This window comes from Buteo buteo, chromosome 20 (genome assembly GCF_964188355.1).
Source record: "Buteo buteo chromosome 20, bButBut1.hap1.1, whole genome shotgun sequence".
Lineage (NCBI taxonomy): Eukaryota > Metazoa > Chordata > Aves > Accipitriformes > Accipitridae > Buteo > Buteo buteo.
The window spans coordinates 6,433,388-6,448,071 of record NC_134190.1 but is presented as its reverse complement, the minus strand read 5'-3'; the positions used below and the strand labels follow the sequence as shown (position 1 = coordinate 6,448,071).

The 14,684-nt window shown below is 40.6% G+C and overlaps 1 protein-coding gene across 3 annotated transcripts in view; it reads left to right on the top strand.

Moving 5' to 3' along the window:
* The first annotated feature begins 203 nt into the window (after positions 1–203).
* CDKAL1 (CDKAL1 threonylcarbamoyladenosine tRNA methylthiotransferase) overlaps positions 204–14,684 on the top strand; it is a 421,878-nt gene continuing 407,397 nt past the window's right edge. Inside the window, exons 1-4 of one of the 3 annotated variants that reach the window (XM_075052405.1) lie at positions 204–262; positions 2,052–2,089; positions 3,739–3,905; positions 6,889–7,001. In XM_075052405.1, the coding sequence (XP_074908506.1) occupies positions 3,739–3,905; positions 6,889–7,001 (280 nt within the window). In that variant the 5' untranslated portion in view covers positions 204–262; positions 2,052–2,089. Of the gene's footprint in view, positions 328–2,051; positions 2,090–3,738; positions 3,906–6,888; positions 7,002–8,782; positions 10,932–14,684 lie in introns of those variants that run through there. The other 2 variants (XM_075052406.1, XM_075052408.1) reach the window with 2 other exon arrangements.

Sequence of the window (14,684 nt, the reverse complement as noted above, 5' to 3'; positions counted from 1 at the left end):
ACGTACAGCAGTCCACCGGCGAACGGAGCGGGAGCGTCGGCCCGCCTGTCAAACACCTCGGCGTTCTGCCGGCGGGACCGGGCCGGGATCCATCCCGCTGCTCCCGCCCAGGATCCATCCCGCTGCTCCCGCCCCGCCAGCAAGTGCCCGGCGGACTATTTTGTCCGCTGCCGGCCGCCGTCGCGGCGCTGCTGCGCGCGCGGGGGGCCTGAGGCGGGGCGCTGCGCGGCGGCCGTGATGGCGGAGCCCAGCTGAGGCGGCGGTGAGTGTCGGGGCTCGCCGTGGAGCTTCCCCGCCCTCCCCTCCTTCCCCTGCCCGGTTGTGACGGTAATGGCCGCGTCCGTCCCCCTGTGGGGGCTTCCCCGGGGCTCCGCGTTAAAGCCGGGAGGGGGGAGGTGGCCGCTTTCTGGCGGGAATCTCCAGAGGAGTTGGCGGCCCGGTTGCCGCTCCGGTGCCGTCGGCGGGGTGGGAGCCCGGTGAGGGACCGAGCCCAGCCGGGCTCCGGGGCGTCCCTGCTCCAGGCTGGGTGCTTCTTGCCCGCGGGCACCGAACGAGCTTGCCCTGGGGCGAGCCGGGCTGGGCGGTGGGTCAGTCCGGTTTTACATTAACGCTTCGGTTTTTTTCTGCTCCGTGTGAGCCTGGGGATAAAAGCCCGAGGCTTTACCGGGGACACCTGTTGGTAAACAGAGGAAAGAGCGGTCCTCTTCCACCTGGGTGGAAGTTTTCTCTGTGGAAAGAAGGACTTACTCCCTTGGTATGTGCAAGAGGATGAAGGAGGGGTGACTGAAACAGACAGGGGCAAGGGAAGTTTTGTTTCTGTCAGGACGTTAAAGACACTGTTACTGTTTTTTGTTTGCTAACATTCATTTTTTTTTAAAGGGAAAGGTAAAGTTCTGCAGGCACAACTTGACAGCATAAGAATACGTTAGCTTCTAATTTTATTATTGTCTCTTATTTCGGTCAGTCTGTCAGAGTAGCTGCAGAAATCTGTTTATTTGCTTCTGAAGAAGGGATATCATGGATGCATATGGAACCAGTGCAGATATCAAGTAATCTGTTCTAAAAAAACTTTACTGTGTAATTTAAAAAAAAAGTTGTGAATGTTTTAAGCTAGAATTTACCCTTAATCTCTTCCGCTTCTTTCATTCAAAATTTTAAATTCCTGATTGAAGACAGAAATCTGGAGGAGGTCTGAAATAACTTAAATACACCAGGTTTTGACAAAAAAACCAAAACCTATAAAAGAAAGACAAGAAGATTAGTGCCTCTGCTCAAGGAAGGACAGGGAAAATGTGGTTACTGTTCCACCTTGTCAGCCAGTCATCGTGTGTTCCCAGCATTAGCAAGGGTCCTGGCTTCAGCTGTGATAGAGTTAATTTTCATCCTAGTAGCCAGTACAGTGTTGTGGTTTGGATTTAGTGTGAGAAGAAAGTTGGTAACACACTGATGTTTTAGTTGTCGCTAAGTAGCGCTTACCCTAAGTTAAGGATTTTTCAGTTTCCCATGCCCTGCCAGCAAGCAGGTGTACAAGAAGCTGGGAGGGTGCATGGCCAGGACAGCTGACCCGAACTAGCCAAAGGGATATTCCATACCATAGAACGGCATGCTTGGTGTATAACTGGGGGGAGTTGGCCGGGAGGGGCTGATTGCTGCTCAGGCATCAGTCAGCAACTGGTGAGCAATTACACTGTGCATCACTTGTCTTTTCTTGGGTCTAATTTCTCTCTCTTTGTTACCTTCCTTTTCATTACAATTATTGTTATTATTATATTTTATTTTATTTCAATTATTAAACTGTTCTTAACCCACTAGTTTTACTTTTCTTCTGATTGTCCTCCCCATCCCACTGGGCCGGGGGGAGGAGCGAGCGAGCGGCTGTGTGGTGCTTAGTTGCCAGCTGGTGTTAAACCATGACATGAGGTCAAACTGAGCAAGAAACATATTTCTGCAAAGGGAGGACAAATGCTTGTTGAAAAATAACATGAACTCGTGTTTTCTGTCTGCTAGTTCTGCTTGTTCATGCTATGTCTTTTTTTCTTTTTTTCCCCCAGGATTATTATCCAGGAGGATTTAGACCTTCCTTAAAAAGGTAAGAAATTTATTTTGGCTGTATTCTTTCTTTTGTGGGCCACTGAAATAAACTAAAGCTTATTTGTTTTGCCAGCTGCACCATTATATTGGGTATTTTTCTGGAAGAGAGAAAAAACAACAAATCAAAACCTTTTTTTCCTTCCCTGTATTGAGTTGTTAACTTTACCTATTTGTACATGCTTTTGGTGTTATAAAGCAGTGTAAGGGATGTCATTTCCCCTCCAATGTTTTTTATTGCTAGATTTTTCATAGCTTTTTATGTTTGTTCCTCCTTTGCTGCATTTTTTAATAGATTCTGGGATTTTTGATCTAGAAGAATGCTAAGTGCTTAAATATCTTCATCAGATGCATCCTCTTTGTGACATCATTATATTCCTTTTTAAGTTTAAATGCAGATGTGTAATGGTTCAGGTAGCATGAAGTTTTATTTTGAAGTATATTTTGCAAAGTTGAAGGACCTCATACTGGGAAAATGCACAGCTGTTTAATTTCTTACATTCTTGAATAATACAATTGCAACATCTGAAAGTATTTTGTACGCCGGTAGCCTGTATTTTCTGTTCCTGAAATCTGTTTTTAAAGAAATTAAGGCCTTGTTTGTTTTGTTTCACTGTCAGTTAGGAAAGTGTTGTATTTTCCCTGTAAACTCTGTGAAATGCCCTTGTGTGGTTTCCGTAGTAAACTGTTGAGACATGTCCGAAACCGAGTTTCCAGTGGTAAATCAGACTTTATTCTGAATAAGAATTGCACACAGCACAGTGTGAGGCATGCAATTAATGCAGTAGCTTTTTTTTTAATAGGTTCCTTTAGCAAATAGTTTGGGTTTTTTTTACTTTCCTGAAAACGGACCTGGACCTTGAGATCTGGGAGATATATATGCATATATATTTACTTTCTTGTGGAAAATATAATGAGATTTTAATGATCTTCTAGTATATTATACGAGCCAGATGACAATCTAGCTATTTTATACTAGCTAGGTATAGTTGCTTAACATCTTGTACCTGGGGACAGGAATTTTTATTTTGCTGTCATGATGAATGAAATAATTCAAATGAAAGGCCTGTGGGATCAGGAATTCTAGGAGTAGTTTGGTTTGTTTTCAAAAGGACTAGGAAGACATTGACATACTGTGCACCTGTTTTCAGCGCACAGATAAAAGAGTCAGAACAGCCTCTGAAGGAGGCACTTGAATGCTGTATCTTTCATTCTTTGCCTGTGATGTGAATGGAAGCATAGCTGTCATATAATGTAAACTCGTTGTTTCACTATGATGCCTGATGTGATTAAGAATACTTGTATCTTGGGTATGTCATGTCATGTCAGAGCAGTGGCAGGGTTTTTGAATTAGAAAATGACAAGGTACAGATTAATAAAAAAAAAGCAAACAAAACCAAAAAAAAACCCAACTATATGGTTTGTGGCTTTCTCCTTGCTTGTGTTTGAGATCTTAGGGGAAGAGGGCATCAGGAAGTATCTCTGGATAGTTGATTGTTTTAATGTGCTCAGTATCCCTCATATGTATGATATATTGCAGGTGTATGTAGAAATATATCTGTCTTTATGAGAATATATGCAGTAGATACTAGGTCTTGGTTTTGTACTCAAATGCTTGCTAATACCAGTCTTCTCTAATGCTTCTTGAAGATGCCTGCTGCCTGTGACTCGGTGCTTGAAGATATTGAAGATATTGTGTCAGCAGAAGATTTGAAACCACGTGATCGGCAGTTTGTAAGAAAGAATGTTTTTCCCAAAGTGCGAAAACGCCATTCACAAAAGAATATTCAGACAGAAGATGATCCCCCAAGTGACAGGTAAATTCTTCCATCAACCCCATCTTGTTGCTTTTCTCGTGTCTTGTGCGCACTGTCAGCTTCTAAAAATAAGATGGAAGTTCTCATGATCTCGTAATATCAAATCTGAATACAAAGTAAAAATGAGTAAAATAGTGTTTAGAAAATGTAGTGATAATGAATAATAATTCCTAAGCAAATGTCTTGTCCTAGACAAACTTTCTGTAGAAATCAGTTATGACTGGGGTACTGATTAATGGAGTAATGGGGCTGGAAAAATGGTTCTTATTACTTAAGCATTTATGTGTAAAGCATTTCTGAAAAAATTGTCTGCTTCACCTTATTTACCTAAATAGAAGCTGAGCTCTTCAAAATGCATTCCTGGAGTAGCCTTTTGACTTCTGAAATGAGAAATATAAACAAAGTTCTGAGAGTCACAGAAGGGTTGAGGTTGGCAGGGACCTGTGGAGGTTATCTTGTCCAAACCTCCTGCTCAAGCAGGGCTCCCTGCAGAGCCAGTTGGCCAGGACTGTGCCTAGATAGTTTCTGAATATCTCTAAAGAGGGAGATTCCACAGCCTCTCTGGGCAAGCTGTGCCAGTGCTCGGTCACCCTCAGAGTGAAAAAGTGTTTCCTGATGTTCAGAGGGAACCTCCTGTGTTACAGTGTGTGCTTGTTGCCTCTGGTCCTGTCACTGGGCACCACTGAAAAGAGCCTGGGTCCGTCCTCTTTGCACCCTGCCTTCAGGTATTTATATACATTGATGAGATCCCCCTCTGGCGCCTTCTCTTCTCCAGGCTGAACAGCCCCCACTCTCTCAGCCTCTCCACTTATGAGAGATGTTCCAGTCCTTTAATCATCTTCATGGCCCTTTGTTGGACTGTCTCCATTATGTCCATATCTCTCCTGTGGGTATATCCCATCAGGGCCCAGGGACTTAGCTATGTCCAGTTTGCTGAAGTATTCCCTGACCTGATCCTCTTCCACCAAGGGTACATCTTCTGTCCTTCAGTGTTTCCACCTGGTTTCTGGAACCTGGGATTTCCAAAGACTGTAGTTTTTATGTTTACATCCTGCCAATGATATAGGGAAACTTCTTTTGAACTTACTGTTTTATTTCAGTGGAAATAGTATGCAGTAACTACGGAACGTACCTTTGCATTTTTCCTTCTTGTGACTCCCATAAGAACAGAATCAACTTTCTGCTGCAGTGGAATTGATTAAAGTATAGGTGAACTCAATTATTGATTCTAGTTTCTACTGCAGTTCAGACATCTGGATTTTGTTCCCCCCCACCCCCCAACTAAGTTCAAGCTGGTGGATAAAATTTCCCCCCATTATAAAGACAAAAATAAAGTATGTCTGGAATGCACAGGAAATTCAGTTTTGGTTTTTCATTAGTGTTCAGAACAGATTTTATAAGCATAACAATGCACCTTTATGTGAAGCCCCATAAAGGTGCATTGACACCATTCTGCTGGGAGTGTATGTACAGCTGAACTGGTGGTCTATAGATACTTCACGCTAGCACTCCATTCTCCTAACTATTTGGGTGTTACGAATTACCTAACAGGCTGTATTTTAGTGTTTTTGACCCAAGAAATCACATTCAATGTATGTTGTTTAGACTTCAGGAAGTCAAAATGCATTGTACCTGTGTGACATGTTACGCATGTCTACTTAATGATTATTAATCTTCCATTAACAATTTTCTCATTCTAGCTAGGGGAAGTATCTTTAAAAAAAGAAGCACGGGGGGAGGAAAAAAAAAAGATGTGGGCAGGGCAGAGGATTGTATTCCAGGAAGTATGTTATTGTTCTACTGGCATCTTTAGCTCATTAGCACAGTTATCCCAGGAGTTTCAATGAGAGCTTCTTGCAGAACTTTTTGTTGCTTCCTAAACCATTGTTTGTGTTAGCTCATGGGTACATCTGCCATGCGGCTTCTGTAGCCCAGAAAGGTTGGGATATGAGCTTTCAGATGTTAGCGTGGCTGGTGGCAGGGTTAAGTTAAGAATTTATAAAGATTGCTTGTGTGGAGGGAACTACAATCAATGGGTGCCATAATATCAAAAGGTTGCAGTTTAGCTGTAACGGTTTGTTTGCTGGTGGCCTAATTTCAGTGCAGTCAGTTGAAGCTCACTTGTTAAATGCTATGATAATTTTCAGAAAGTTAGTTGTTTTGTTTGTGTTTTTTTTTAACATAACTGCAGTGTACTGAATCTCTTCTTATCCTACAGCTCTTGTACTTTCTCCATTCTAAAACTCTTTTCTTGCCACTTGTTGGCCAGGGTCAAACCACCACAACTGGGCAGCCGCCCAGCCACTTGCTCACCCCTCCTCCCAGTAGGTTTGGAGAGAGAACTGGCAGAGCAAAAGCGAGAAAACTTGTGGGTTGAGATGAAGGCAGTTGAAGGGAAGGGAAGAGTAGGGGAAAAACCCCAAGTGATGCAAAAGCAATTGCTCACCACCTCCCACAAGCAGGCTGGTGCCCAAGCAGTCTCAGAACGATGGCTAGTTTGGAAAGACCAAACCCCCAGTTTTTATTGCTGAGCACAATGTCATCTGGTATGGATTACCCTTTTGGCCAATTTGGGTTAGCTATTCTGTCCATGTTCCCTCCCAGCCTGCTGTCCATCTCCAGACTGCTTGTGGTGGGGTGGATCACGGTGGGGAAACAGAAGGTTTTGATGCTGTGCAAGCACTGTTCAACAGTAGTTAAAACACAGGTGTGTTATCAACAGTGTTTTAGTCACAAATACAAAACATAGCACCATATGGGTTGCTGTGGAGAAAGTTAACTCTGTCCCAGCCAGACCTAATACCCACTACACTAAAATTACATAATTATGATGTTTTTTTCCCCAGCTGTTTTGGAGTTGTTACTGTTTGTGTTGCTTATTTTATATTTGGAGAATTACGATTAATTGAGTCTGTTCAGTGGGCTTAAAGGGGGAGCTTGTTCATCTTTTAACTTGCCTTTTTCCTTCCTTTTTACTTAACAGCATTATTCCTGGTGCTCAGAAAATCTGGATTCGTACATGGGGATGTTCTCACAATAATTCGGATGGTGAATATATGGCTGGACAGCTGGCTGCATATGGATACAAAATTACAGGTAACAATATCAGACAAGATGCATAATTCAGGTTTTTGGGGGTGAATGTTCAGAGCGGTCAAGCTGTAATCAAATGTTTTTAGTCTTAACTACACTTTTTAAAATCCTGCTTTAATCTCCTTCTGATTTGAGGGTGAGGAGGTAAAGTGTTTTCCTGGCATTAAGCAGAATGATTACAAGATGAGTGCTTTCAGAATGGTTAGGTTTTCCTGACAGGGTAGCCATCTAGTAGATGTCATACAGTGCCTTTTGTGGGCATTTTGCTTGCTAAACTTAATTGAAAAGTTTTCATGAGAGTAGAAGGGAAAGATACTAATTTTGGGGCAGAATCTAGCTGGTTGTCTGGTTGTAGTTGGTGGAACCCATGTGAGAGAGAGAGGAGGGAAGTGCTATGTGTGTGTTTGCTGCTGGAGCAGAGGTAAACTAATCTGCGTGAATGATCCTTTGTTTCAGGAGGGATGAACAGTATGATGGAGGTGGGATGATATAGGATTGTATCTTGTACATTCAAAAGAGCTGAAAATACTATTTCTCCTTTTCTTCCAAATACTTTAAACCACTCCCTGTCATCTTGTTCTGCCTCCCCAACCCTAAAAAAAAATATGCAAATTTATGGTTGTGCTAGCCACATTTCATCTCCTTAATGCAAAATGTGTTGAAAGAAAAGCTGTAGAAAGCTGAGAACATGGATGCCATGTTTCAATGGAGAATTATTATCGGAATACTTTTGTGTAGCTTGTGACTAGTCAAAAATTTAGGTTTTATTAATTCAAGTTGTGGTTTGTCTTGCATTTAAACTTGTGTCCTGCTTGTACTGAAAGACTGCAAAGTTGTCTTTCCTGACATTTTGCTAGAAGTATTTTATTCCTGATTTCACAAAATGCTTGGGTTTTTTCTTCAACATCTGGTGATACCGTTAAGCAGTTACATCTCATTTTCCTTTTTTGCAGTTGGTGTTTCTCTATTTATCTAAGTAGAAACTGGATACTGAATCATTCAAGTGCTGAACTATTTTAGGGAACCCAGGTGATTCTTTAATTGGTAGTGCAGCTCTGGAGTAGGCATGCTTTTTTTCACAGACAAGTGGAATGCTGGTCCAAAAAGCCTTATTTGTGACAGCTGTTTATATAAGACTAGAAATGAGTTCTCAGTTTTGCCTTGTTATGGCTTTCTTAAATTTAACTTCCCTTTACCTTAAATTCTCTAATGCAGTGTTCCAGAAGCGACTTCTGGCTTGTCAAGATTCGTGTGGCTGTCCTGTCTTTTTGGAATTTTATTGGGAGAATTGTGGGAAATATGCAGTGGAGCAAAAGAAGGAATTACCTAAAATTTGATACCTTCTCTTTTTAGAAAATTAAGTGTTCATAACTTTAGAATAGAAATGAAGTCTACAGCTAGAATCTGAAACTGAGAACTAAAAGCTGAATAAAAGTTGCAGTAGCTGGGACAGGAATACCTACAGAGTAATTTTGGTAATTGTGTATGAAATTGACTGCTAGTTTCTGGTAATTATTAAATCCATTTCTTGATTTAGTTTATTTGTGTGTATGTATATACATATATAATATCAAACAAACAAAAAAACCCCCAGTGCTGAGGTGGTAGGCAGAAATTATCCAGAGTGGTTTCTTCTTTGTGAAATTAGGTAACTTCTTTTTAAGCTGATAAATTTAAGGGCCTCTGGAAATCTCATTTTTGTTCAACAGAACAAAAATATTGGCTATAAATTCTGGCTAAAGTAAATTTTTACAAATTCATCTATTGAATGTTCTCCTTTACAGGCTGTTAATGAAGCTGGAGCTGACTGCAAGTATTGCAAGTATGGTAGCTGTATGTGAGAATATGAGGTGGTGAAGAGGGCAACTGCCTTTCTGCTCAATATAGTGATGCTTCTGGCCAAAAGTACATGGGAAAGTGCTCTACTGCTGCTTGGATTGCTGCTAATGTCTCTCAGGGTTTCACACTGGGACTGATCTATTTAATGTCTTTAATGGACTTGAAAGACAGGGTGTAATGTACCTTCAGGAAGTTTGTAGACTATGCCAAACTGGGGGAAGTGGTTGATAGGCTGGAAACCAGTGCTGTGATTCAGAGAGACCTTAATAAACTAGGAAAAGGGCTAACGGAAACCATGTGACATTTAGCAAAGGCAAATGCAAAATCCTAGGGTTGGCATAACCCCAGCTAGTGGTAAAGGTGGGGGTGGACAGGCTGACTAGAAAGTAGCTTTGCAGACAAATATTTTGGGATTGAGATAGACAAGAATTGAATATGAGTCAGCAATGTACTCTTGTAGCAAAAAAAAGGCAAACTGCATCCTGGGCTGTTAGCAAGAATGTAGCTAGCAGGTCTGCGAAAGTGATTCTTCAGCTCTGCGTGGTAGTTGTGAGACAGCGTTTGGAGTGCTGTGTCGACTGATCCAGCTGGGGCCCAGTTTTGGGCTCCCCAGGAAAAGAGGGAGGTTGATGTAGCGGAGTGAGTCCAGTGGAGGACCACCAAGATGGTTTGGGAGCGCATGATGCATGAGGAGAGTCTGGGAAGACTGGGTTTCTTCAGCCTTGAGAAGAGAAGGCTCATGGAAGATCCTAGTTGCAGACAGCAATACCCAGTAGGAGGGTACAGAGAAAATGGAGTCAAATTGCTTGTCAAAGGTGTGCAGTGAGACAAAAGACAACAGAGTCTTGCTCTTGAAAAAGTGGCAGTTAAGATTTTTAGCATCTGGTACATAACTTACTGCTCATGCTGTCCATCTTTCCATAGAGGAAATGCCAATATAGAAAGTTTCCCAACATTTCTTGAGTGTCTTTCATCAATCCCTTTTAAAGAAAGCATGTGATTTTTTTTTTTTTCTGATAGTAACTCATCTGGGAAGTTCAAATAGAATGTCGAGAAGGGACTTAATCTCTTTTTGTCCTATACAGTGAAGTAGTTAGTAATAGTAAGTATTGCTTAACACAATCCAAATTTCAAACACTTCTTGAAATTAATATTGTTTACACTATGCAAAAAATAACAAAAAAATGTTTTGCAAGACCTATTTTCTAAATCAATGCCTCTCTCTGTTGCTAGAATTTGTTAGCTTAATGTAAAACTGTTACAAACTTCAGGAAAAGATAGAAGTATTCACTAAAGTGAAAGATTATCTGTTGTCACAGTGCCTTGGACAGCTATTGCTTAAGTGTTTTGATTAGCTTGTTTCCTATGTATTACTAAGCTTTTAAGTCAACAACACTTATTGAAGGGATGCTGGAATAAAGTTCTGGTTCTAGAAGATAAAATGTGAGCTCTACTTGCAGTTATTGCTCTATCGTAAAGGAAATGGTCAAGCACTGTTTCTAGTGACTTCTATCTAATTGCAAGATTGAAAAAAAAAACAACCAGAAGGAAGAAAAGCAGAATCAGGCAGACTTTTATTGCTAACTAGAAGCTGTAACAATGCAACCTGCCTTTTAAGTTGACTTAGCTGAAACTGAACATTGATATAATGAATGTCTTCTAATTATAGAAATAAATTTTTATGACTTGTTGCAAAAATACTAATACTATTCCTTATCCCTGTTTATTGCATGGATTCTACCCTGTTCTTAATTTGAACTCTCTTCAGGAGATGCGGAAATCTTTTTTTTTTTTTTCTTCTTTTTTTTTTCCTTGTCTTTCATCTGTTTAAGAAAATGTTCTTTTTGTACAAGCACCCTTTGCTTTCAGGAATGGCTATATCCAAAGGTGAAAATGGAGGGCTGTGCTACAGTTCTTCAGAGCAAAGACTACCTCTGTCTGGGGAGAGAGCACAGTGTGAATCGGCAATACACAGATATTGCAATAACAGCAATGCTGAATAAATATCAGGAACCGCATCAGCTTAAAAAAAAGGCAAAGGGAAACCAACAGAAGAGATGAACCTGTTTTTGTATCTGCTTTTACAATGTGAAGGTAGGCGGTATTCTGAACTGATCTTGCATACCATCCTATGGGAACACAAAGTTCCTTTGTTAGTCTGAGCCACACAGAAATGCGTGGATCAGCTGCTATCAGTTTAGGGCTCTACCATGGTACTTGCTCATGTTCTGAAAATGGTATAGCTGATGGTGGCTTTACTGGTTCTGAAGCTGGTTTTCCTTTCTTGGGAGCACGACTCGCTGTATAGTTTAAATATGCCTGCAGATCTACTAGAGTGCTCCCTTTGAGATATACCCTGGAGGAAGAAACTCTCATGGTACAGACAAGTAATGCCTACTGTGAAAAAGAGGATGTGGGCGAGCTGGGAGCTCTCAAATACTGGGAGCCAGATGTTTGTTTGGGAAGGGAATTCAGTATGTGTGCCACTTAACAGTACTTTCTCTCTGAAAAATAGAACTGAACATGTATAGTCAGACAGAAGGAGTTGCCTTCTGAAGTGGGTAGTCGTATTAGCATTTGTGGCATCTATAGGTTTCTGGTTCTGTGGAATGAATGGGTTTTGGCCCAGCCTTCTTGAATGCATTTTGATGGATCAAGCAATTAGGTATGCTTGTATTTTGTGATAAGTGCTTTTGGCTTGAGGATATTTAGGTCCAAAGCATTCTCTTCTCAGTCATTGTAAAACATGTTGGGAGGGGGAAAGACATTACTAATGACTTAAAAATACCAGAAGAATGAACAGCAACTTTTTCTTTTATGAAGAGGAAGCAAAAACTGTTATTAAATGTTCAGCAAAACTAAACTAGTAACAGCTTATCAGCACTACGCTTTTTTTTTTAAATTTAGAAATAAATGCTAGCATGGAACTCTTTCCTCCTGTAGCTTGGGATTCCAGAAGCAAAAAGGGGTGAAATTGTTTTGTTGCTAATTCAATGGGCTTGGCTTTGATTTAGCACGTAGAAACTAGGTTATATTATAGACCCTTAGGTTTACTTGTGCAATTTTAGAGTAGTCTTTGTTCAGGCGTCCTTTTAACTGCCTCGTGCAATTTTTCAGGAAGTTTGTTGGATGGAAAGATGCTGTATTTTTCATGGGTTCCTTCCTGTGCCTCTTGAAGAGCTCACTCTGTCACTGTGATTATGGTATTTGTTGGCAGGAGATGTGTCAGATTTCCCCATTCCTATTGCAGCTTAATGTTTATAGTCCATGTTATATGCCTTACAACTCTGAAATTCACTGTGCAGAGAATTTATGTAGTTCTCTAAAGCAAATCTCAAATAATATTTTTGGAATGCTGTTAAAGAAATTCTGTTTTTTATTGCCTCTTGTACTTGTTAATTTTCTAAACACTTCTCAGTCTTGTTTACCAGGGGATATAGCTGAGGTATCCTTAAGACTGTCCATCTGCTCAAACAGCAAATTTGAGTAGGAGAAAGAAGGAAAAAGACAAGGAAGAACAAATGCTCTGATTTACTTAAGACTTCATGTTGAAAAGACAGATGTAGAAGGAAACATGCTTAATCTGCTGTTGAAAAAGCAGATGAGGTGCTACAAACTAATACAGACTTTGGCGTTCAAAGGCATTGCCTAGCGTTCATAGTGTTGCGTAAACTGTGCTTCCTTACACTTTGGCCATCCCCATACAGATACAACAAAGCATGCTGCAGCATCCATTTTATTCATCCAAGTGGAAAATAAAGAAAAATGATGAAGACAGGTATTGACTTATGGTTTGTGAATCACAATTCAAAATCTGGTACTTTAAGTGTTGTTTTAAAAGTACTTTTGTACTGCACAATAAAATTTTAATAATTTTAGATTTTGATTTAGTTTGTTGTCCTAAAGTAGAGAGCTCTTAAACAGGTTACTGTATTCCTTACATTTGTTAACTTAAAATAAGCTCTCTGCAGCCTGTGTAGTGGTTGATGAAGTATTTTGACTAAGGTTTCTGCTGTTTTCCGGTGTATGCTTTTAGTTGCTCAGAATCAGCAGGTGGTCTTTCTGTTTTTCTCCACCCTGCTGCTGCTGCTGCTTTACTGCTGCTTCGTAAGTATCATGTAAAACAAATGGTAGTGATTACTGTGTAATTTTGGGGTGCTGTGAGCCATCCTCATTGTGAGGTATTTTTAGTATTCTTTTTTTTTTAAGCTAAAAGACAGATCTTTATTAGCTGCTCATTAAGTGCTTGATATTTAGCCTTATCAATCAGAGAATTCAAGTTTAGTCTTTGCTTTTAGATTTGTACTTTTCAAATGGTTGTGATTGCAGTGCCAATTTAGAAAAAAGATACTTTACCACCTTTTTTCTTGGGGGGGGAGGTTTAAATATACAAAATAATCCAAACTACTTTTCTGGTGATGAGAAGTGTTTCTGTTTTCTGTGACAGCACTGCAGTCATGAAACTGTCATTCTCTGTGAAGCAGCTGAGCAATGGAGAAAAGTGAACCGAGGTGTAAATCCTGTGGTGTTTTGTTCCCTTGCTGAAGAATTCCCCTGTTGTCTGTAATTTGTAGAAGCACAATCCTGTATGATTTTTGCATTGCATGATAACTTTACACACCTGCATAATTACTCCTGCAACAGATTTAATTTTCAGATTCAGACAGATTGACAATATGGTCGTAAGAGCTTTTGGTTGTTGATACTGAGAGAGGCAGTAAAGTAATTTATTTCTGTACCTGTTGTTAAAGTGAGGTAATTGCCTTAACAGTTCCAGTGATATGGTCTCCTGGTTTCAGAAGGTCTAAGTTGCTCCTTGTCACAAGTTTGCTTTGTGTTTTGGTTCTTGGTGCTCTGTCCTGAAAACCCTGCTCTGTCATGCACAGTTAGTATGTGAATGCTTGGTATGTAGGTGTGGTGGGTTTTAAGTTTAGTCTCGTTCTTTCACTGCTGCTGAAATAATTGTTATAGTTGGGCGTATCGAAAACCATCTTCCAAGGAGATAAAAGAGCTTGTCCTCTGTTTAGAATCTGAAACTTTTGTGGTGAGATGGTTAAGAGGATGAGGAGAGAGGGTGTGAAATGGGGACACAGAGGAAAAATGAAAGGTGATATTCATGGGATAGAACAGGTGGGATTGCATGAACGTAGACCATCAAGATATCACAGTTCTTTGGGAGGAATACAGGTATCCCAGTGCAGCCTCAAGTGTCCTGTAAGGCAATGAGTGGGATGATGGGTCTGGATATTGTTGGGGTGCTTTCTTATGGTATAGAGTTAATACAACATCATACTGTGACTCATCTGCAGCAGTGTGTGTTCCCCAGGTATCTGTAAATTAATGTATAATTGTGGTTTTGGCAGCTGTGTATTACTGTATTATACTGTTCCCGTGTTCCCTGTAAAACTTCTTAGTCCGTGTGTGGCTAGGGTTCTGTTACTTGCCACCTCTGACTTCTAGCACAGTGCAAGATATACGGCCTCTTTGCGGTGAGTTTTTCCTACCTCGGCTTCCTCAGCATCAACTTCTTGTTCCCATTAGGCAACTTTCTGTTAAGTGGAGTACCTAGCTTTGAGGATGTTGTCTCTGTTACAGGACAGAACTCCTTTAATTCTCAAACTGGGAAATGTTTCCCCTGTTTCTGGGGGAACTTAAAACTAGTATGTGGTTTTTCCCTCATAATGGCTTCCTGTATCACTGCCATTAGAGTTTGACCTGACAAGTGTGTACTGTTCTCTTTATCCCACTTAAAATTACCTGTTTTACAGTCCCTCTAAATTGATATGATTTCTTTGTTTTCTTTTAGTGTTTTTCTTTTGCAGTCACAGAGCTGGCAACTGGAAGTTG